At 51.7% G+C, this 22,468-nt stretch overlaps 7 protein-coding genes across 7 annotated transcripts; 3 read left to right on the forward strand and 4 right to left on the reverse strand.

The window, feature by feature from the left end:
* Positions 1-3,860: 3,860 nt before the first annotated feature.
* LRP88_11755 (uncharacterized protein) lies at positions 3,861-4,986 on the forward strand (the record flags this gene model as incomplete). Its single annotated transcript, XM_083248174.1, has 3 exons — positions 3,861-4,253; positions 4,453-4,853; positions 4,902-4,986. The coding sequence occupies 3 exons, from the start codon at positions 3,861-3,863 to the stop codon at positions 4,984-4,986; spliced, it is 879 nt and encodes a 292-aa protein (XP_083095604.1).
* Positions 4,987-5,396: 410 nt separating this feature from the next.
* On the reverse strand, positions 5,397-6,893 carry LRP88_11756 (annexin; the record flags this gene model as incomplete). The annotated part of the gene is made up of 3 exons (XM_083248175.1): positions 5,397-6,413; positions 6,637-6,712; positions 6,760-6,893. 3 exons carry the CDS (start codon positions 6,891-6,893, stop codon positions 5,397-5,399), a joined length of 1,227 nt encoding a protein of 408 aa, XP_083095605.1.
* A 1,548-nt stretch (positions 6,894-8,441) lies between these two features.
* On the forward strand, positions 8,442-9,479 carry LRP88_11757 (Kelch repeat-containing protein; the record flags this gene model as incomplete). The annotated part of the gene is made up of 1 exon (XM_083248176.1): positions 8,442-9,479. One exon carries the CDS (start codon positions 8,442-8,444, stop codon positions 9,477-9,479), a length of 1,038 nt encoding a protein of 345 aa, XP_083095606.1.
* Positions 9,480-10,178: 699 nt separating this feature from the next.
* Positions 10,179-12,418, forward strand: LRP88_11758 (beta-N-acetylhexosaminidase; the record flags this gene model as incomplete). The annotated part of the gene is made up of 3 exons (XM_083248177.1): positions 10,179-10,697; positions 10,757-11,250; positions 11,302-12,418. 3 exons carry the CDS (start codon positions 10,179-10,181, stop codon positions 12,416-12,418), a joined length of 2,130 nt encoding a protein of 709 aa, XP_083095607.1.
* A 152-nt stretch (positions 12,419-12,570) lies between these two features.
* Positions 12,571-13,692, reverse strand: LRP88_11759 (uncharacterized protein; the record flags this gene model as incomplete). Its single annotated transcript, XM_083248178.1, has 1 exon — positions 12,571-13,692. One exon carries the CDS (start codon positions 13,690-13,692, stop codon positions 12,571-12,573), a length of 1,122 nt encoding a protein of 373 aa, XP_083095608.1.
* Positions 13,693-15,492: 1,800 nt separating this feature from the next.
* On the reverse strand, positions 15,493-17,389 carry LRP88_11760 (uncharacterized protein; the record flags this gene model as incomplete). Its single annotated transcript, XM_083248179.1, has 3 exons — positions 15,493-15,505; positions 15,606-16,924; positions 17,099-17,389. The coding sequence occupies 3 exons, from the start codon at positions 17,387-17,389 to the stop codon at positions 15,493-15,495; spliced, it is 1,623 nt and encodes a 540-aa protein (XP_083095609.1).
* A 1,516-nt stretch (positions 17,390-18,905) lies between these two features.
* On the reverse strand, positions 18,906-21,530 carry LRP88_11761 (kexin KEX2; the record flags this gene model as incomplete). Its single annotated transcript, XM_083248180.1, has 4 exons — positions 18,906-19,695; positions 19,744-20,245; positions 20,307-20,324; positions 20,375-21,530. 4 exons carry the CDS (start codon positions 21,528-21,530, stop codon positions 18,906-18,908), a joined length of 2,466 nt encoding a protein of 821 aa, XP_083095610.1.
* Between the last annotated feature and the right edge of the window lie 938 nt (positions 21,531-22,468).

Here is a 22,468-nt window from a genome sequence, read left to right on the forward strand (position 1 = left end):
CAGTCCATCGGCCATCTGACTGACTCGTGCCAACAAGGCCCAAGAGCCTCTACGATGGCGGTGAGCAGGCGGCTCCCCCAATTTTCCAGAAACCAAAACTTGGAGCCCACCGCATCGAGTACCGTACAGTAATGCGCAACCACCACTAGAGCGGCTGGGTGACGGGCACGGATCAGATCTAGGAACCCGTCCTTGAGGGTCATGGGCCAGATGATGGCGACGTTTAGCTCGGGAGATGCGGCCGAAGCCCTTGCGACACTCTCTCCCAAGGCGAAGATTGCTTCCTCTGCTAGAGCTTTGGCCACAGGGTCCATATTGTTCGTGTCAAGGTCTTCTGTGATGCGAGGAAGCCTTTGTAGAAGTGATGTGAGTAGACCTGTCCCTCCCGTATGTGAATTGCATTCCATAAAGTCCCCCAATATTCCATCCCGAATGGTCGCATTGAAGGAATTTAGGATGCTTCTGACGCCCCGAACAAGAGTAAAAACACCCAGCATGTCGTCAACTTCTTGCCGTAGGCTTCTGCCCCTCGCCGGAGAACACGCAGCGAAAGCTCCGATAAACAGAAGAGACGAGGCGGCGAAAAGAGCATGGCAGTTCCTTGCAGTAACAGCCGAGACCTCTGCTCTGATGCCGCATATTGCATGATGCTGATGTTGAAACGCTCTGGATAAATGTGCTTGGCCTTGAGATGGGTTCAAACTTGCGAGGTGGAACGCCGAGACGGCAAGTATCTGATGCATGAGGAAAGGATAGCCGACGGCCACACTGGGAATCTCGATCTGCCATACGTGGAGATTAGCTCCAGGGAGGGTAGCTGAAGTGATGGAGGAGTAGTGGCTCATCAGGCCCAGGTCCTGCGTCCAACTAGACGGCTGCTCGGCTTTCGGGGCGATGGAGATGCCCTTATCAGGCACCTTGACTTCTGATTTCGGGTTCGGATTGGCCTGGTCATCTAGTGAAGCAGAGCCAGAAGGAGGTGACGAAATCAAGCTGCACGAGAGGTGCCGCTTAGTGCAGGCACCACATGGACGTCTTTCGTCACACTGCTGAGGGTGTCAGCCGTTCCGTTCGGGTTCGGGCACCACGCCAGGCATACGAACCTTGACCTTCCTCTGCTTGCAGCGGGAACAGCCATTTCGCGACTTCTTGTGCCCAATCCTCGCCATTGAAACGGGTGTGCAGTATTTGGTTGTCTGGAGAACGCTATGTCAGAGTGCGTGGTGGATCTGGGTGTCGGTAGTTTGGGTGGTCAGCTGGATTTTGAAGGGGGAAAGCCATGGACGTGGGGCGAGGAATCCGAGATAAATCCTACTTGAAACCTAATTTCGTGCCAAGTCTTGGTTAGTGCGCCGGGGACACCAAGATCCCGAGGGCCGAATAGGGATAAACTAATGTGATAAACATTAATGTCCCTATTAATAGGATGCACATTATATATATATAAAAGTCGGCCGCTGAGCTTCATGGCCTCATTTTACCCATCACACGGGTAAACAGACACAAACTCTGAAAAAACAAGCTTGAAATCTTACGACATCATGAGCTCCAACGGGGAACCAGGAGAGTTTGTCTTTTATCATTACGGCCCTTCCCTCCCGGCCGCTGTTGTTTTCATCAGTCTTTTCGGCATAACGTCTCTTCTTCACCTCTATCAGCTCATTCGATCGCGGGCCTGGTATTTCATACCCTTCTTTGCTGGCTGCATCTGTAAGTTTCCGCACCTAAACCTTGGATTGCTAAATTTGACCGTCTTGTTAGTTGAAATCGTCGGATATATAGGCCGAGCTTTATCTGCGACTGAAACTCCGGACTGGACCACTAGGTCGTTTACGATCCAAAGTCTGACCCTTCTTCTTGGGCCCGCCCTCCTTGCCGCCTCCATTTACATGGTCCTAGGTCGCTTGGTTAGACTTCTCGAGGCCGAACGTCTCTCTCCGATCAGAGCGAACTGGCTAACTAAAATCTTCGTCTTGGGCGACGTTCTGTCTTTTTTAACCCAAGGCGCCGGTTAGCGTCCCCTAATACTTGGATTGAGAGGACTAGGTTAACAGAGTTCAAGGTGGTGCCATCCTTGCCCGGGCCAAGTCATTGAGTGACCTGAAGCTCGGCGAGAACATCATCATTGCAGGTCTCTGCATTCAGATCGCATTCTTTGGGGTCTTCATTGTTGTCATCTGCGTCTTCCACTACCGGATCAATGCTTCTCCCACGAATGTCTGTTACTCTACCAAGATTCCTTGGAGACGGTTTATCCGGGTTCTCTATGGCACCAGCGTCTTAATTATGGTTCGATCTGTCTTTAGAGTCGCCGAGTATGTCATGGGTAGCGATGGACCACTGCTAGCCACCGAAGTCTATCTTTATGTCTTCGACGCGACCTTGATGCTTCTGACAGCGGCTATGTTCAACGTATATCATCCAGGAAGAATCATTCAGGTGGAAGACAAGTTAACAGCTCTCTCAAACAACGATACCTCGATTAATCTACATGTCACTACCTAGGCCGCAACCCAAGAGACCGGGCGGTGACGACCAGCAGAGTGGGAAACAGACGCTTTGGTAAAGGCACGAGGGTGGATGGACTGAGAGGACCGTACCCGGTCCATCATGATGGAACAAGTATATAGACACACATTCATTTGCACTTTTATAGACTAAAGCCACCTCAGCTTTCGATCCAACTTGGTTCCACTGAATACCATTTAGCATATTGTTTTTAATCTTGCACCGCTTGAGTTCAGGGTCAGTTTTCAGTCAACAGGCATACGGACTTGACTAAGCCAGGAAGATTTAGCCCTTGGGGTTTCTTGAAACAACGACATACAGCACCATCACCAATCGCCGACTTCCTAAAGCCTCATGCCTCTGAAGGACAAGAATAGACTCATAAACAAGGTTACTTCTCGGGCATCTTGGCAAGAAAATTGCAGACCGTGTTAGCTTTCGTATGTGGGCCGAGATTTCTCCTTGCCCCTGACCTGGCTAAGGCAGAGTTCCAACAAACGTCTGCCAGGCACCAGATACAACTACCGAAAACCCGCACATTAATCCCACTAACCAGCTGATAAATGTGGCTCATGCAAGTATCCTTATTGGTTCTTCTTTGGGGGCTGAGAAATCAGGCTCTGCGAGTGACTCGGCTGGTGTGGTGTGCGCAAGCAGGCTGAGCTACTTGCAATTTCCACAGTCTCAGCTCCCAGGCTTATCTGCATTGTCAAATGAGGACTTTGGCTTGGCTAGCCAATACAAAATCACACAAGACTCGAACAATTCCACCGGGCTGTGCCCAAACTTGTGCGAACCGGCCGACGAGGCCGGCCATCGATCCCGTTCTCCAAGAGCCGTATATGCAGCCACAGTTGTGCTGGTCGAGTAAGATGGTCTATTCTAGCCAATGCTGCGTATCTCGGCCGTCACTGTGACAAACTAATGCACACCTATGGTAAGCCGCCATTATTCAGCAACTTGACCTGATTCAGGGATCCAAGGCTCTCTCGCTTGGCTTGGCCTTCACAGCCTGATTTGAAGGTGCTGGCACTCTGGCTTACCCAAGCGGCTTGAAAAAGGGCTGTGCAACCCTTCAGAATCCCTACACCATCCCAATGTGAATGACAAAGTCCCTCAACGTGCAAATAACCCTAGCTTGGCTACTCAATAGCACGTAGGCCTCTAATGCAAGTAAGATGAGGCTGGCCTCTACCCCATGCAGCCTACGATATATCAGTAGACTCAGCCTCAGCCCAAATTGTGCTCATTAATTGGCATATAAGGGAAAGCCCAGTCACGCTTCTCCCCCCTGCCTCGAACCTAGTTTCCTCTCCACTCATCACCAACACTGCTCGCCGATTCAATCAAACATGGATCAATACATCCCGTGGGAGTACACACTGACCTCCACCACCGGGAAATGTCCTTCCAAGGCTCGAGTCCTCGGCACCTACGCCGTCACCGCCGCCATCATCAGCGCCCTATGCCTCCTCGTCGGCCACCGCCGCATCGCAAGATGGATCACCTGCAACTGGCTCGGACACCCAGACAGCCGAGCTTGGCGATGGACGTGGATCTTCCCACTTGGGCTCTCACTGGCTGCGGCAGCCATCAACGTTGCCATTATAGTACAGCACGAGGGCCGCGACAGCGATTATCCTCGACACTCGCTCTTCTTCCTACAGCTTACCCTTCCAAGGATGTCCTTCTTTTGTCTTCTCATCGTATTCTGTATTCAGCTACTCCACAGGAGACACGAACAGGTACGTGGACATGTGATTAGGCAGCCCCTTGCTGCCAATCACGGCTCTGAAAGAGTAGTAAAGGGCGTGGTTGTTAATACAAGGACAGACTAGGCAAATCCATGAAGGTCAAGATGTAGGTGCACAATCTCTTGATATTATCCCGTTGGAAGTTTCTTGGCTACCTAATATGAGACTAACATCCCGTTCCAACACACAGGAAAACGCAGTTAAGAAAGGCTTGGTCTCCCAAGTGGACCACGGCTCAGCAGCAGCAAGCGCCTTGATCGCCGAGCTCCTCATCCAACTCCCTCTCTTGTCCTACCTGGGCAAGATAGGCTACTTTGCTTTCAGCAACGGATATTTACCCACCGACTCAAACTACCCTCAAGTTCCCACGGCGGCGAGGATGATGCACGGCGCTGCTCTCTACCACCTTGGAAGCAGCTGCGTCGCCCTCCTCGTCTTGATCGTGTATTGCACGGGTCTATTTCCGTCATTTAGACCCTCTCAGCACCGTCACATAAAGTATCTAATGTGCGTGTGCGTTGTCTTGGGAATGTTCACTTTCTGTGCCGATTGGGTTTTCTGGGCTGGGTTTTTGGAACTGGCTGGAGATACGTAAGTTGTAATCTTTGTAAGGCTCTGGAGGCTCACTAACCTTGATAGATACTGTGTACCCGAGCTTGAGTTGCAAGCTGGAATCCGGATTGTTCTGTCGGCACTTGGTGCTTTCTTTGGAGGAGCTATCTAGGAAGGGAACTTCTCTTGGAAACTCCAATGATACCAATAGCAACAAGGAAAAAGATACAAGGATGTAGACTGGGAAAATTGTATGTATTATGAACTCTAAAGTGCTTCGACTGTTATCGTATAGGTGCTTTTTCGTTCTCGGCCTATTCTTGACCTGTCTCTCTTGGATTGTGTATGTGTTCGTGTCTTGACTTCGAAAGTAGTAACGTCAGTTAGTGATCAACAGCCATGATATGTCCCCCCAGTGGCTTAAATAGATACTAGGAAAGCGCCACAGAATACGGCCTTGGTGGCTTTCGTTCATAATCATCAATGATATCAAAATAAGAGTACCTAAGTAAGAAAAGCTACTTGGCTAACCAATTCATCGCTCATCACATCCATATCCATCAAAATATCCTACAAAGCGAACTACTTCTCACCAATCAATGCCAGAGCCAACTGCTCAAAGTCTCCATCCAAACCAGCCTTGATATCTGACCTCAACGAAACCCTGAAATACCGCTCATACCCTGTTCGTGCCATCTGAATACCGTTGGGACGCCAGTACAGCGCGAGAAGCCTGTTGATAAAGTGCTTCTCCTTGCGTGAACTCCTCAGGGGCCTGTTCAGCTTGGATGCCACAAAGAGTGCCGGGTCTGTCGCGTGGTCAAGCATCAGAAGCAGAGCATCCTCCAAGTCGCCGCGGAATTCCTTCTCGATCACGTCCTTGAGTCTTCGGTGGTACTTTTGCTGGTATGCGTCGCTGATGGCACGAAGCTGTAGGTCGCTGCTGCTGGTGAAGATCTGGGCCACCACAATAGCGTTTGCGCCGATCTGTCCTTCAGTTGCATTCTGAAGCTCCGTGACCTTTTGGTCGATTTCCACAGGGTTGATGGCCGTGATGCCTTCTGAGCGGGTGCCAGAGAGGACCATGCTGTAGAGTCTGAAAAGAGTGTCGTCGACGTCGTCTTTGATATCAGACAGCAGCTCCTTGCCCCTGACGCGCTTATACTCAGCAGCAATAGCGCGGATATCCGCATTGGAGCGGCAGAGAAGAACATCGTTAAGAGCCTCCTCGTCGGTACCCAGACGATTCAAGGCTTTTGACAGGACATAGACGTCGTTTGCCAGGGGTCCACGGATCAGAGCAAGAAGACCCGTCTCCAGACTACCTTTTGTTTCGCTCTCAATGTCCTTTGCCAGATCGCGCAGGAAGCGGCTGTTGTAAGCCTCGACAAACTGCGCCATAGCCCAAGGGTTGCGATATTTGCTGTTTGTGAGAACACGAATCAAGGCACGCTCATCACAGCCCATGCCCTTCATGGCTTTCCGAACAGCTTCAACATCGGCGGCTTTGTCTACAGCCATTGTTTCGAGCTTCTGCTGAGGATCATATCCCGGTGATGCTTTTTCGGGGATGCTGACTGGTTTGGGTTGTGCGGGAGGCTGCGCTGGCGCTGAGGCATACTGTGATGGTGGCTGCTGCCATTGCTGTCCTTGCTGTCCTGGATAGGGTTGCTGGCCGGAATATGGTGCCTGACCTTGAGGTGCACCATACTGTGATTGAGGGGGATAGTTGGAAGGCGGCTGCCACTGTCCATATGGAGCCGGAGAAGGCTGTTGGCCGTAGGGGGCCGGCGCTCCTTGAGGCTGCTGGCCGTAGTACGACTGTTGTGGCTGACCCTGAGGGGGTTGTTGATATTGACCTGGCTGACCTTGAGGAGGACACTGTTGTTGAGATGGATCTGAGTAGTAAGGCTGGTTTGGTTGCTGGCCCTGTGCAGGATACGACTGCTGCGGGGTCGCGTAAGGATAGGGCTGATTCGGTTGCTGGCCCTGGGGCGCATAACCGTAGGGCTGCTGAGCAGGATAACCCTGTTGCTGCTGGCCCTGAGGCGCCTGCCAATACGGAGGTTGTCCAGACATAGTTCTTGGTACGAGTGTTGGTGATGATCAAATGTGAATAGCAGAACAAGATGTGCAATGATGCTCGAACGGAGCGCTATTAAGTCGAACGATCAGGCGTCAACTGCGGAGGAGGCCTCCCCTGGTGGGTTACCTGGCAGGGACTAGACTGAGCCGTAAGCCTTGCATGTCACCCAACGTCACAGTAAGGCGTTTTGTGAATAAAGGCACATTTAGCCTACATCAATTAAGGTTAGCTCAAAGCTTGTTTAGCTTGTGTGGCACCTTGTGTCGCATCACTGCCCCCAACCAGTCAGGCAGAACTGAGGCGCAGAAGCGGAGAAGCAGATCATGACCTGGTTCCCTGTCTTTCATTTAATAATTGAAGATGCTTAAGACAGCATGATCTGCCTGGATTGATGCGCATCACGAAAATCACCCGCTGGTTGGAAGAGACAGGGATGGCTCAGTGATACAGCCCTACCTAGTGATACCATTAGCCCGGCTCAGCCCAGGCTGACACTGGGAGAGCCTATGAGCCAATGCTGCACCTAATCTTAACCGACTCCGGTAGGAAATTCGTCTTCTCGGTGATAGGGAAACCCCGCTCGGCCGTGTCTTTCGGTGACTCGGCCTCCGGATAGCAGGCTTCGTAGGCCTGTCTTGCCGGAGCGCCCCCGGCGTCCATCGGCGTGCAGTGTCAGCCCAGCGCGGTTATTGGTAGTTGCAGTGAATGTTTAACACACTCATTCAGCTATTGATATGCTATTTTTCCTGTTGGAATAGAGATAGTCGATAGTTAAGGTACTTGACGGAGCATAATGGAAGGGTCAAAGAATAAGTTAGAGGCTCTGCCTTTTTTATTTTCCGATAATTCTCCAATATCTCAAGACAGTATTTTGACATTATAGGATTGATATTACATGATAGGATCATAAGATACTGGTGTAAATCTCCTAAATATGAGTAGCTATCCCCAGTTACGTGCCAAATAGAGAGCCAAGTACTACTAGTGGATCAGCGGGTGATTCTCCTCGGAAGTTTTCGAGTCTCTCACAACTTTCGCATTGCATCGGCTATCGTTGGGAAGTTGCCATTCTTTCAATTGATGCTGCAGTTCCGTCGCCAGCCAAACACGCCGATAGTAGCTACAGCTGAGGTGAGGATAATGACCAATAACAGCAGAACATCGGCTTTACTCCCCTCACATCTGACCTTGGCATCGGGTTTATTGAGCAAGTTGAGATAAAGCCGACAATACTTTGGTCTGACGCGTCAGCGTAAGAGGCTCATAGACTTTTGAATTAATGACATCCGCGCATCAGCAACTTCAACTTGACGCAAGGGAAGCTCCAATTACGATCATACTCTCTTGGCATGCAGCTGCAGATGATGTGTCTTAGTTGCCAGCCACGACAATTACGAGGCATTTTCTGAATTCTTCTGCAAGGAAAACTTGTATTGGGTTGTTAACTCGAGTATAATACAGAACGAGTGAACGTGTGCCCCATTATCGAAAATCATCTCCATCTAGCCTCATTGCATCTTTGTCCATCAGCTACACTAACAATGAGCATGCATCTTGCTCTTACTGTCATTTCTACCCTCTGGGCGGCCACGTTGGCCAGTCCAACCCCTCACGCCCAAGGCACCTGGGAAATCCTATCCCCTATCCCCATCGCACCGCGACAGGAGCATTCAGTGGCTGCCCTCTCGGACACCACTCTCGCCATTATCGGTGGGATCATCCCAAATCCAGACGGAGAGGGTATCAACACAACCTCAATGGTACAACTTTACGATATCCCCTCCGACACGTGGCGATCAGTTGCTCCGGCCCCTATCCAAGTCAATCACCCTAACGTTGCGGCGGTTGACGGCAAGATCTATCTCTTGGGTGGGCTTTCTGTCGCCTCTGACGGTGCTTGGAGAGCTTTTCCAGACTCTCGGGTCTACGATCCTGACCGGGACGGGTGGTCGCCGTTGGATCCTATTCCGGATGGTGAAGAGAGGGGTAGTGCCGCCATGAGTGTTTACGGAAGCACCATTTACATGGCGGGAGGTATGCGCACCTTGGTTCCGGGAGCAGGCGGGGAGCAAGATACCGTCGACTTTGTGTCAGCCTTTGACACAGTCTTGTCGAAGTGGATCAGTCTTCCCAAGCCCGCGAAGAAGATTCCCGAAGGACGAGACCATGCGGGTGTTTCTGTCGTAGGAAACAAGTTATACGTTCTTGGGGGAAGACTCCGAGGCCAGCACAACGTAAAAGACACCGTCTTCGTCCTCAATCTCAAGAACTTGCACAAAGGATGGACCACCAGCAAGGCAAGAATGCCTACTCCCCGCGGAGGCGTCGTTTCAGGCACAATCGGGTGTGAGGTTTACATCATGGGAGGCGAGGGTAACAGTGCCGCCGGAGCAGAAGGTGTCTTTGATGACGTCGAGGTGTTTAACACTGAAGCCGAGACTTGGAAGAAGCTTGATGCCATGAGGCTTCCCAGGCATGGGGGGTCGGCTGTCGCTGTTAATGGTGGGATATACCTTCCTGGAGGAGGCACGAGACTGGGTGGTTCTCCTGTTGATGTTCTGGATGTTTATTGGCCTTGAGGGTTCGAGCTCTTGGGGTTTGAAACCAGCTTTCTGTGCATTGTATTCTTATCATAGATACCAAACCTTGCGTCCTCCTAGTAAGATAACTTGACTACCTACGGAAATAAATGGGTCCATACATATGACACTCCTGCTCCATATATAACTGAGGTACCCCGAAGCCGAGTTGCCAAGGGCCTTATCTATTTTTTTTCTTTTCCTTCAGAAAGACAGGTTAATGGAGTCGGGAACTGGAAGTAAGCACTGTTTTTGGGCCGTGTTAACCAAGCAATGTCCGCTGGAATGTACATATATACAAGATACAACGTTTTGCTACAGGTTTCCATCGTTCGATTCTAATATCCAACCCCGTGCCATGCAACGTTGCCATTGTTGGGTCCTGTTCGGGTTATCCGACGCAATTCAGTCGGCGTGTGTCGGTTTATCCGCCAGCCTCCCTGTCAACCCCCTCCTACCCCTTAGAGGAAAGGTCAATCAATCACGAGAATCCGATGTCACCAGGAACCTAGAGATAAGCCCCTTGGCGTCCCCTGGGGAATGGAGAAAGGGCGGGGAAGCATCATGACCATCGGGAGCATGTCGGGATGGCAATGAGGGGATGCAACATGCAAACATGATATAAATCAAGGTACCTTCCACAACGATACCTGTTCATTAGCTCGCAGTGAAAATCTCAAGTCGCATTATGATCTCAAAATGCGTCTCTCCCTCTTAACTCTCTTGACTTTTGTCGTGTTGTCAGCTGCTTCGATCCTCCCAGGTATCCCCACGGCCAATTTTATTCCCCGGCAACATGCCAAGGCGGTTGAGTTCTCCTCATTCACTTCCATTATTGTCGATGCGAAATACTCCAACGTCCGTGACAACAACGGCCAGACACTGATCCCCCCCTCGTTGGCCGAGTTTGCCGAAACGTTCGCCGACGACTTATCTTCTTTGGGCTTCAAACTGTCAACACGGGTTGGTTCCAAGCCTCGCCCAGGGACTATCTTCTTGACCCTCGGGCGAACAAGTGATTATCTGGATGTCGCCGGCCGAGAGACCTCTGAGGGTTACTCCTTTGATGTCGACAACTCCATCACAGTGAAAGGTGCCAGTCCGCTGGGTGTTTGGTGGGGGACTCGAACCATACTTCAACAGATTTTACTTACAGATGGAAAATTGCTGTCTGGAAGTATTCACGATAGTCCCGGATGGGGAACTCGTGGCATGATGGTAAGTCTCGTGAAATAAACGGCCCATGAATCACAACCACCTCGCTGACACATTGTTAGCTCGACGCAGCTCGACAGTACTATCCTCCCAGCTTCATCGTGGAGCTCTGCTCATATATGTCCTTCTTCAAACAAAACACACTCCACCTTCATCTCAGCGACAACCTCTGGAATAACCCAGAACTCTTCGACTTTGAAGAACAGATGAGGCTATACGCCACCTTCCGGCTGTACTCTGACGACCCGCAAGTCAAAGGGCTAAACAAGAGGCCAGAGGAGTCTTATACCCGCCAGGTCTTTGAAGACATTCAATCCAAGTGTGCCGCCCGCGGAGTCACTATTCTGCCCGAGATCGAGGCTCCAGGCCATGCTTTGGTCTTTTCTCAGTGGAAACCTCAGATTGGCATGTCCTCCGACTACACGCTGCTCAACATCACTCACCCAGAAACCATCCCAGCCGTCAAGACGGTGTGGAAGGTGCTTTTGCCGTGGTTCCACAGCAAGACTGTCTCCATCGGTGCAGACGAATACAGGGATAGTACTATTGACGAAAAGTAAGCAAAGAGCCTTTGACCTCCTGAACAGGTCACTAATTCTATATCCAGTGCTCTAACAGCCGAGTATGAGCGGTTCGTAAACGAGCTGAACCACTTCATCACTCAAGAATCTGGAAAGAAAGTCCGCATCTGGGGAACATTTCCGCCATCCTCGGGCAGCAACGTGGACAAGTCAGTCTCAATTCAACACTGGGCCAACTTTGAGGCGCACGCGGTCGCAGACTGGCTCGCCAACGACTACAACGTCCTAAACTCGGGAGATGACCTGTACGTTGTGTCGAAATGGTCAGCTGGCTACCCCCAGGTCCTGAATCAGACCTTCATCTTTCACGGGTCTCCTGACGGGAGTGCTTTTGCGCCAAGCATTTTTGATCCTGCCAACGAGACCGAGAATACAGCGCGCGATGATCCGAGGATCGAAGGTCACATCGCTCCTTTGTGGACTGACTGGGGCCCCAACTCGACTACCATCTTAGAGACATATTATAGTTGGCGGGATGGCCTTCCGGCTCTTGCTGACAAGCAATGGGGCGGCAAGTTGACCGAGCAGGAATATCCATCGCTCTTTAGAGCCCTTCAACCCTTCGTTCCTGGCCAGAATCTGGATCGCCGGATTCCTTCTAATGGCCCCACGATTCTAGAATACAACTTCTCCCACTCCGGTCCTCGCGGCTTGGTCAAGGACAAGTCAGGCAACGGCTATGATGCCAAATCGTCTTGCAAAGGTTCCAAGGGAGGCGTCCGTCTTTCACCCTCGTGCAAGGTGACAACCCCTCTATCATCCAAAGGAAGAGATTATACCTTCTCATTCTCCATCAATCCAACATCCAAAAATCCCGGACCAATCTTCACAGGGCCCGACAGCTCGCTCTGGGCCGGACGCGGAAGCGTCACCAACGTAACCCTGGTAGCAGACGACTCGGCTTATACCCTAAACTATACCTTTCCCCTGAACAAGTGGACGAATGCCAAGTTGATAGGCAAAGGACCTAGAACCTTCCTCTCTGTTGACGACCTTGAGCCAATGGAGTTTCTCACCAAGATTGGCATCCGTGGTAGGCGATATGTGTGGGACAAGATTGCAGTTGAAGCTCCGTTGAACGTGATTGGCGGAGGAGACTTTGAGGGCATCCTGGGCCATGTCAAATTAGAAGATAATGCGTGAGCGTCCATTCTTAGCTTGTACAGACTCGTTTGAGTGGAGAGAATAAATGCCCCAGCTAGAGCTTGTGACCCTTTGAGAGACGCTTGAACTAACAGGCCATGTGTTTTATTTATATTACTTTCTTAGATGTTTAATAGTAAGTCAATAAGTACTTAACCCCGTTTCCATTTTTCGATAACTCTCTGCCACTCAGCCTGCATACCAGCCTGTTCCTTAATCGTCTCTTCCCACTTCTTCAGGCAAGAAACCCATGCGCTCACAAACCGAGCTTTCTGGCACTCTTCAGCGGCCAAACGGTTATCTCGTGCCCTTGCGCCTAAAGACACTACCTCATCTCGCATCTGTTTGGACTGAATAACAAGATGCTGTTTTTCGTTCTTGCCCCTATTCCTATTCAGCAACTCTGAGTGTGCCGTGATCAACTCGGCATATTGCATATGAAGGGCATCGTGAACCTCCTCTAGGTCTTGTTGCCACTCATACATCTCCTCGGAGGGGCGTATTTGAGCAACTTGATCCTCTTCGGCGATTCTCCTGTAGAGCTTATTGCGCGCACTCTGGTCAGCCATGTGCTCAAGGGAGCTTGCCACGGCTTGCTGCACGAGGAACCGCTCCACTACAGCGGCTGCTGAGAATCCGACATTCCCGCCATCCATGAACTCGGCGCCTACTGACAGAGGGACGGCATTCTCCATGGTCGCCTGGGTCACATTGGCAGCAGTATTACCGGGGTCGAGCGCCGCGGAAACTGAATCGACTTGAGCTTCAACGCCGTGGAAGAAGCCATCAACGAATGAACCGGGATTCGCTGCAGCCGAGCTCGCCACCTCCCCGACACTGGTGGGCGGATCGAAAGTTACACCTTGCGCCGATGCTCCCTCGACGCCCATGGCTGCAACATCGCTGAGCAGGAATGACATGCCGCAGCCAATACCAACCGTCAGCACGTTGGTAACAATGGGAACAACCCGATCTCGGAAGCCACATTGATGTGGTGTGATGCCGTACTTTTTGATGATGCTATTGATCACCTCGAGCTTTGCGCATGCGACCCAGAGCTGGCGGAAGCCAACAACGGACGTGATGGTCGACAATCCCGCGGTAGGAAGCCAGAGGATGGCGCCCATCCCGATCTTTGTGGAGTAGCCGTATATCTGACGGTTCTTGAGCACCTCACGCTCTCGGACTTCATTGATGCATTGGCATGCAACGAGGCCTTCGAGCTTGTTCGAATACTCGAGCTTGTTGAAGTAGAGCGTGTCTGAGAATCTCATTTTGCGTCTGCTTTTTGGTCGCTATCTTTGGTGTATGCTGTCATGACTCACATCTTTATACCTCAGACTCCTCTCCTCCTGCTTCAAGCCCTACAGAACGCCTTGAACGCCTTGAACGTCCACTTTGGGAGCTCATGGTCGAAATCACGCGATGGCGCTATGGCGCAGGTTGGAGCCTTGTTGTTGGCGCGGCGCCACCTAAAGGTCAAGGGATAGGTCGAATCTACTAGCTCCTCTTCGCGTCAACAGGTATGTGATAGATGTTGCGTTGGTGGCTTAGTTCATGAAGCTGTCTCAGGCCACGGTGCCCTTCTGAACAGCACGACGCCAGAGTATCCGTCTTACTGCATTCTACTAACCTTGTGGCCACCGCTATACAAATCAAACACTTCACGCAGCAAACGCTCAATGACAAATATTACTTGTCATTTGAGGCTCAGAGCCCGAATCCCAGACCAGACGCCTCAATGAGTGGTACACCGCATATCCAAGCCCTACCTAGCTTATCAGCCTCCCCCGCCGCCATCCGTATGAGAGCGGAGGTGAATCCTCAGATGCGCCGCCGTTGGAACTCCTCGGAGAAATTACTTCGTTGTGTTGCGGGGCTGGGACGCATAACCTTGTTCAGCCTTGACAGTTCAACACCGAGATAGCATTTTCCACTGACGGCAAGGCAGTTTCTGCCGTCTTCAGACCTCATACGCATCACCAGATGTCAACCTAGGCTATGTGAGCACCAGAAAGCAGAATTGGTAGAGCTAAGATTCTTTAATATTATTCAGCAGTAGGCATGAGGAATAAGACAGGGGCCAATTAACTCAACGTAAAGCCGGGGAGCGTCTAGGTGTAGACTTGGGAACCATACACCCCAACCCGTTCATGGATCTCGCTTCTATGAAACAGGCTTTGGCTGCCTTTCATCAAAAGCTATAGCCCAACGCTTTCTAAGACCTACAGTCCTTAATGTCATTTGAAAGGGGAAATAGACAACCGCCTCTTTTCCTGCACCGCAGTTTGATACACTCTATCATGATTGTCAAGAACTCGAGCTAAGAGAATACATTCCTCACACGACCTAATCCATAGATAGCCGAGGGTGACCCCAGGCTCAACTGGAAGTTGCGAGCTCGGTGGGAGCTATGGCGTCTGCTGTCAGTCTGCCTGGATCAGCCGTGGCGCATTGGCCTGAGGTCTCAACGTGGCAAATCAAGCAGGCTCAGAGTTTTCTGGATGAAGTGCAGGCAGCCGGCCAACTGACCAAGGCAATCTGAGTTTGGACTAATTATTGTATATTAGGCCTTGCTGTTTCTACGATCAATTTTCAACACAAGCCAAAAATGCAAGCCCACGCCGTATCTTCTAGTCTAACATGGCCCAAAATACTCTCAAAGTTCTCTCCGCCAATCTGATTTGGATGTTTTCGAGCCGACGACACACTGGTTGGTATTAACCAATGCCCCATTCCGTCCAGACTCAGAACACCTCCGAAATAAAGTTAGCTGCTCTGTAGACATCATCACTAGCAGGGATATACATCTACGCGTATCATTCGATTAAGTCAAGGTAAATACCTGGGGAGGCTGACCCTCTAACGCCGTGACTAGTTCCCCTTCCATGATACCATGTACATAGCAAGGTCCGACAACGAGAAACTTGTCTGCATCCGCTTTACTCTTTCTCAGCAGAAAAGGCAAAGACAAGCCAAATACCATAACGGCCACGTCGTCTTCCTTCATCGACTCGGGACCAATGCCCATAAAACCGCCAGACGTCATGAAAAACGCCGCGAAATGCAAGCCCTCAGCATGCAAGCCTGGAAACTTAGCATGGGGTTAACCGGATAAATGGTTTCCTGAAAAGCATGCCATGTTTTACTGAGAAACGAAGTAGGCTGGGAGAATCGATCTACAAACTTTTTCGGCCAGCTCCTTGCCGAGTTGATGACTTCGCTGGATGCGTCAGCCCTCTCGTTGTCGGTACTTTCGTTCCAGTTACCGCACAGGGTGTAAGCAAACGCCTCCAGCAAGGTATCGGGTGACTGATAGGGACGTTGCAATAACCTGGTCTCTTCTGGCGTTGTGCTTTGGAAGAATTCCGCCAGGTTCCAGGCTGAAGTGACAAACTCGATTTCCTTGCTGTGCGATGGGTAATGCCAGGCAGAGTTGCTGTTGATGTTTCCAGCCGCCTGCGTCGCACCTTTTAGCCCTGGGCTCAGGGCTTGTACACGCTTAAAGGCGTACCCTGAGACCCGCAGTGTGTTGTCATTATGATAACCAATATCCATCTTCTTGCCCAGGTTCGCGTTGAAAAGTCTCCGGCGCAGTTCGATGGTCTTTCGGGGCTCTGTCCAGAGAGGAACCCAAGAGGGACAGTCCTGTATTGGCTGGCCGTCGCTGGGCTCCATCATATGGAGCGGTAAAAGTGTGGCATGACTTAGAATAATAAACCATGTCGCATCTCGAAAAACGTGAGCCGTTGGTTTGTTGTAATCAATAGTGACGAGCCTCGACAGATCAACTTGTTTGGGATCTGGGTTGACAACCTCGCTGGCCATGCCTAAGACGGCAAAAACATGGTCTGCCGGTTTCGTGGCCTTTCGTTGACGTGAGTCGTTGAGGAGAGGGAGGAGGTTATTAGTACGACCCGGTAGTCGACGGATGTGACCGAGGTATCGAGCAGCGAGAAGGGGTAGTCCTTTCCAGAGCTCCTCTGAACGATGCATTTTCAGAGGGTACGAGATCGATAGCCTTGCCTCATCCAGCATGTCAATGGCTCGTACAAAGGGTTCCCACTGCATCTCCCAGTCGCCCATCATGACTCTGGCCTCTTGAGCCATGACCACCTCTTGCACAATCCAAACGCGGTGAAACCACGGCTGCTCAAGGAACCCGGTCAATATGGCCCATTCGGGGGCATAAGACTGTGGGAAGCCGACCAAGTCAAGTTCACGCTGCTCAGTCTCAACTGTAGCTCCCGGTACAGAAGTGTAACCGTCGTCCACGCGGCTTCGTCTTTCGTTCCGCAGGGCTTGAGCTAGAAAGCTCAATACCACAGGCATGTAACCAAGCTCAGTCAGACGGATACGGCCGAGGGCGGCATCGAGCTTGCGAGTCTTCACATCAGGAAAGACTCGCGGCACACCCTCAGCGGAAACAAGTGTTGTGCCGAGCCATATACGCACAACCTTGGCCGTCGTGTAGATACCGCGCATTCCTTTGACCTGCTCCGCACACTATTTCAAGTCTGCCTGGTTGATACAAAGCGCATCAATCCATACAAACCCAGCCGTTTGGTCTGCGCTTGCTTTGGCCCTTCGAGACCCGGCAACTTCCGTTTCATTGCGATTGCGGGCAAAGGTTCTCCATGGGTGTTTACTGGAATGAAGTAGATGGCCCGTGTTAATGACATCCACGCCGTACTGAGCAGGATTGCCCACAGCAGGGAACGGCTGGAGAGTGCGAAGGGCTGATTCGAGATTTGCAGTGACGGTGATGGACGAGCCATCACACAAGATAGGGTCAGAGCTCAGATCCTTTCCCCAGACATACGAGAGGGCGTCATAACTCGGCGCCGTGCTTCGGTCCGGAACCACCGTGAGTTGAACCGAGAGAGGGTCCGCAGGCCATCCGGGCTCTATCCGGAGGAGACGTATCGAGGTTGCCGGGTTCGGCAGGTTCTGGTAGATTTGAGAGCTCATGCCTGACCCAACTACTGCCTCGTTGTCTTGGACTTAATAACATGAATTACAATAAGAAGAAAAACAGAATCAAACGCGACAATTTGTCCTTGTTTGTTGTTCTCTTGCCGCCAGCCTGATTTCTAAAAATAGGTTGGCAACCCATATGTCGGCTGCATGAGGCGATCCAAGCTGAAAACAAGCCATCAGGTATGGATAGGTAGGTATAACATAGGGCCTACCCACCTCTTTTTGCAGCCTGCCAAGCACGCTGCGGATATTCTCACCAGAACCATGGGTCTTTCTTTCAAGGAATCTGTATGTTTATTTGGTGACGAGGTCAGGTCATTGAACTTCTGCAAGTCAAGTTCTCCCGTACACTATCGAGTCATGTTCGCTAAGTGGAGGCTACAGATGTTTACGCACAATGGTCAGCTCCTCAAAGACATAAACCCCGGGACGCATACTAACTACAATGCCGATTAGGTGGCTTCTTGCAACACTGATAGCCGAGATTGTGATGGTGTTTCTGCTATTAACAGGCGTAATCGAGAAAACCTACGTTCGTCCAGAAGGGGATATATTCATCGGGGTTCTAAGCACGTACGCCGCCAGTCTTACTGCTCCTCTCCTATACGCCCTAACATCAAATTACAAGCGTATCCATCCTCGCCATCGTCTCTCTGCAACTCTTACTCTTCGACACCGTTGACACCCAGACGGATCGATTGATAGGGGATGAGACCCTGTTCAACGTCATTTTCTGGGCTATTATGGACGCCACACACTGGGCCACGTTCGCCTGCGAGGTACCGTGTCTGCCATCCGCGGCTTGTCTTGCTGCCGCCGTGGCCTGCTACACGGTGGCATATGTATTGTGTCAAGCTCGGCGGAGGACAGTGCTCGCTGGTGGCACTGGCGTCGAGTATATGATGTTGGTGTTACCTACGCATCACTCGAAGGGAAAGATGTTTGGCTGTAGGTGAGATGTACAGAGTGAACGTCGCGAGTTTTGCGCTTGTGTATGGTTGGCCGAGGTGTAATTATGTGTTGGTTATATACACAGAGTATGGTTTAGTATCCCAACTTTCCTTGACCTGCATAACAAGGCATCCACCACGGAGGATAGTGGTCTCCCAGCGATGCAGTTAGATGGTTCGGTTCGGAAGTAGAAAGAGAGAAAGCTGTCCCTCATATTAGGTTTAGGTACCTCTTAGGTTAAATAGGTTAGATGAGTTAGATAGTGGTACTAGATATTCCACCGTAAGGCATGTCAGGGCCCTAGTTGGGGAGATTCCTACCAGTGGAGGTGAATTATCGCATTCGTGGTGTAGATGTATTGTATTTGAGTAAGTAGCTAAGTAAAAAGAATGGACCAAGACCAAAAACGCCAATCCAACATCTATTTGATTATACGACTTGTACCAACATAAACAAAAGAGTCATCAACTCCGTTCGTCCCATGCAAGATGCCCAGCACGCACTATTGTATCAGGAATCATGATCCAATGCCTGCCTATTCTGATTTTGATGCACCTCATCTTCCGCCTCCCAGAGGTCTTGTCTCGGCCTTTTCGTCCTCGCTGTCGTCACTGTCATCCCCAACAGCGTAATGCTCCGTGTCGTCAGCCGCCAATCGGTCGGATGACTGGTCTCGGTTGTCTCGATAATCTTCAAACTGCTCGTCGTCGCTACCCTCGGCGAAAGCATCATAAAGCTCTCCACCCCGGGTCCTGCGCGCCTTGGCACCAGCAGCCTTCTCACCAGAGTTCAGGCCTTCGGCTTCTTCATCGTCAAGGAGCTCGAATTCGTAGTTGTTACGGGAACTGTTGCGTAGACGACGGCGACGGGCAATCCAGAAGTAGACACCGAGACCAATGCAGAAGGCTGAGATCAGGCCGATGGCTCCGTAGATCCAGATCTGAGCCTTCTTGGAGGCACCAAAGCTGGGGAGCCACGAGACCCAGGATGACGAGGCCGATGTAGATTCCTGGGCCGCCTCTTCGGTGCCAGAGGGGCTTGCTTCTTCCGTGGTGCTAGGGTTAGCTGGATTTGTAGGTCGCTCAGGGTGGCCGGTAGGCTTTTCCACCAAGGTCCCCTTAGTGGCCTCAGCCACCGAAGTTGTAGAAGCAGGCAGAGTTGTGGTCTCGACAATCTTGTCGTGATCATCGTCATCGTGAACATCGGGCATGGGCAGCTTGGTCGCCTTGTCGGCGTCGATGGCCTCACCCCACAGCTTCAAGCGCCAGTCGATAAACTTGCCCTTGAACTGGTTCTTTTCGGTATCGCGAACAATGATGGTCCACTTTCCGACACCAGACTCACCCCTGTTTCATGTTAGCGTAGATCCACAGCGCGACGCGCAAGAGACTTACCAGTGCACCACACTCATAAAGGTCCAGTCGACATAGCCCTCGGCCTTGGCGTCTCGCTCTCGCGACACTGCAAGGTGGCTGACCACGTTCTCGGGGCTGATGAGATCGACACTGAGGTCACCGCGTCGCTGGTGCTCGACGTTCATGGTGACGGTGACATGCTCCAGGCGAGCGACATTGGCATCCTTGAGCATATCCTTGGTGACCTCAAAGGTGACGCTCAAACCGTCTCGGCCCTCGGGGATGGGCTTCTTAACGTGGATCCAAGGAGAGAAGTACCATGTCTGAGGCTTGACCAACTCCCAGTCCTTTGCCTTCTCGACCAGAGCCCACGAGTCAATCTTGCCGTATCCAAACGTGTGGCTAAACTTCTTGCCAATCGCCGTGTCCTGCTGGTTGGCTTCGTCACCCTCAATGGGCAGAGCCGTGTCCATGGCGAGGTACTGCAGGTCTCTCCAAGTCAGGTCGGGTCGAACCTGGAGCACTAGAGCAAAGATGCCAGCTGCAAGAGGAGCCGCAGCGGATGTACCACCATGAGCCTTGTAGCAGTTGTTCTTTCCGACATCGGTTGTGTGCTGCTCCTGTTAGCGAGGTCCGTCTACGTCAATTGCACTACTTACGATGGCGTCGCCGCTACCACTGCTGTAGGTAACAACCAGCTGAGCTGAGCACTCTTCCGAGTAGTAGGGGTGCTGTCCAGTGCGGTCAACAGCTCCCACGGTGATACTGTAAATAGAATTGGTGTATCCGTCAAAGTTGCAGTTGTCTCCAGCACCGGCACCGTTACCGCTGGCAAAAACGTAGATGGAACCAAGACCACCACGGCCCTCCTGAATCGCCTTGAGCATCGCCCTCCGAATCACCACATCGGGAGCCTCCATGGTCTGGCCATCGTCGGAGGGGCCCCAAGAGCACGAGTAAATATGGTTGTCGTCGTACTTGTACATGAGCGCCTCTGCCTCATCCGCATCGCTAATAAGCTTGCTGAGGATTCGGAGGCCAGCAACCTTGGAGTCGTAGGCAACACCGACACCGCAGACATCGTTACGAGCAGCAGCAACCTCGCCGGCGCAGCGAGTTCCGTGTCGATCGTCGTCCAGTTCGGGGGCGGGGACAGGATCGTTGTCGTTAAAGTCCCAAGAACCGGCGGCGAAGTAATTGGGCTTCAGATCATCGCTGTTCATATCCAGACCATCGTCGACAACCGCCACAGTAACGTTTTGTCCTGTAATTCCATCCAACCAAAGGCCAGTCACATTGACATCGTGTCCCAGCTGGATGGGGTTGAAAAGATGCCACTGTTCTGTAAAGATGGGGTCGGCAATCTCCAGCTTCTTCATGATCGTGGCCTGGTATTCAGCAGCCTGGTCTCGAGCCGCAACATCGACTGTCTTATGGCCATTGCCTCGGCTGGCGACAGGCAAATCTCTCGGGCGGGGAGGGATGATTCGCTTCTCAAGATGCTTGCGCGCAAGTTGCTTCTTGGACAGGAGAATACCGTCGAGGGGGTCTGAGCCGCCAATGTCTCGTTTCCTCCTCCTGCGCTCAGTAATCTCTCTCTTTACTATATCGTGTTCGACTTTAGGGGCGCGGAATACGTGGTGGTCATCGAGTGCACCAAGCTGACCCTCGTGGGTGAGTCCGAGGCGGTTGGCGATCTGATCGGGCGCCGTCGAGCTGTCGAGATGCAGGACGTAGTAGTCATTATTGGCGTAGTCTCGGGCGACCTTGGAACCGTGGGCCAGCGCGGTCAAGCCGGCGATGCCAAGGAACGACGCAATCTTCATGTTGAAGGAAGGGAGGGAGTCTTTGCAGCGCAAAGACAACGCGAGGGAACGGAATCGAGCGAGTCTAACACATCCAGGGAATCTTGAAACGGGCGATAAACAACGAATCGAGAACTGTATAGGGCGACAGTGTCAGCGTTGAAAGGATCAAAACGTCGCGATTTGCATTCAACAGAACGCTGACGGGTCGGATATTGCCACGCCGCGCAGGCCGACAGAACAGGCCGGTACAACCAGCGGATTCTCGACAAAGGTCGCACTGCGGTTTCTGAGCAAATAGGAGATCATCGTACCTAGTAATCGGTCAAAAACGACGCGGTGATGAGCGCAGGCTCCAGGGTCGGGGATGGAGAGAAAGAGAAGCCCAATGTCGGGGGCTGTTTTGCGTCGCTGGTGATGTCGTGGCCTCCAACTGAGAGCGGAAGGCTACCATGTACAAGACAGGTACCAAATTGCGGCTGGAACCTGGAATAGGGGACCACGGCCGGGGGCGTTAGTTACTGGGTGCCTAGGTACAGGGAAGAGCACGAGGCACGCGGCCACCTTCCACTGTTTGGGCAGGCAATGCCCCCCCGACTGCGCCACAATCTAAATCTGGGAGCGAGGCCAGCTGGCGCCTTTTGGTTGCATGAAATGCTGACTACAAAGTATCGCCGAAGTAGACAAGTTCTTCTCAGACAAAGATGAACAGGATCGTCAGCCAGTGAATGCTGACAATAATTCTTCTGCCTGGAATGGCATATTCCATTCTCCTTTTCTTTTACCTTTGTTTATTTCCTTGACACATCGCAATGTGTCCCCCTCGGTTACGCGTAACCATCTACCGGCTGGCTCAAAACTTCATGATGGCTCCCACCAACAGCATCTCTTATTCAACGACGCCACAGCTCCGCCATCTGAGACGCCACTCCTGATGGATCTCGTCCAACCCGGCTTGG

This window comes from Fusarium phalaenopsidis (assembly GCF_050370095.1).
Source record: "Fusarium phalaenopsidis strain FUZ10S chromosome Unknown contig_32316, whole genome shotgun sequence".
Classification (NCBI taxonomy): domain Eukaryota; kingdom Fungi; phylum Ascomycota; class Sordariomycetes; order Hypocreales; family Nectriaceae; genus Fusarium; species Fusarium phalaenopsidis.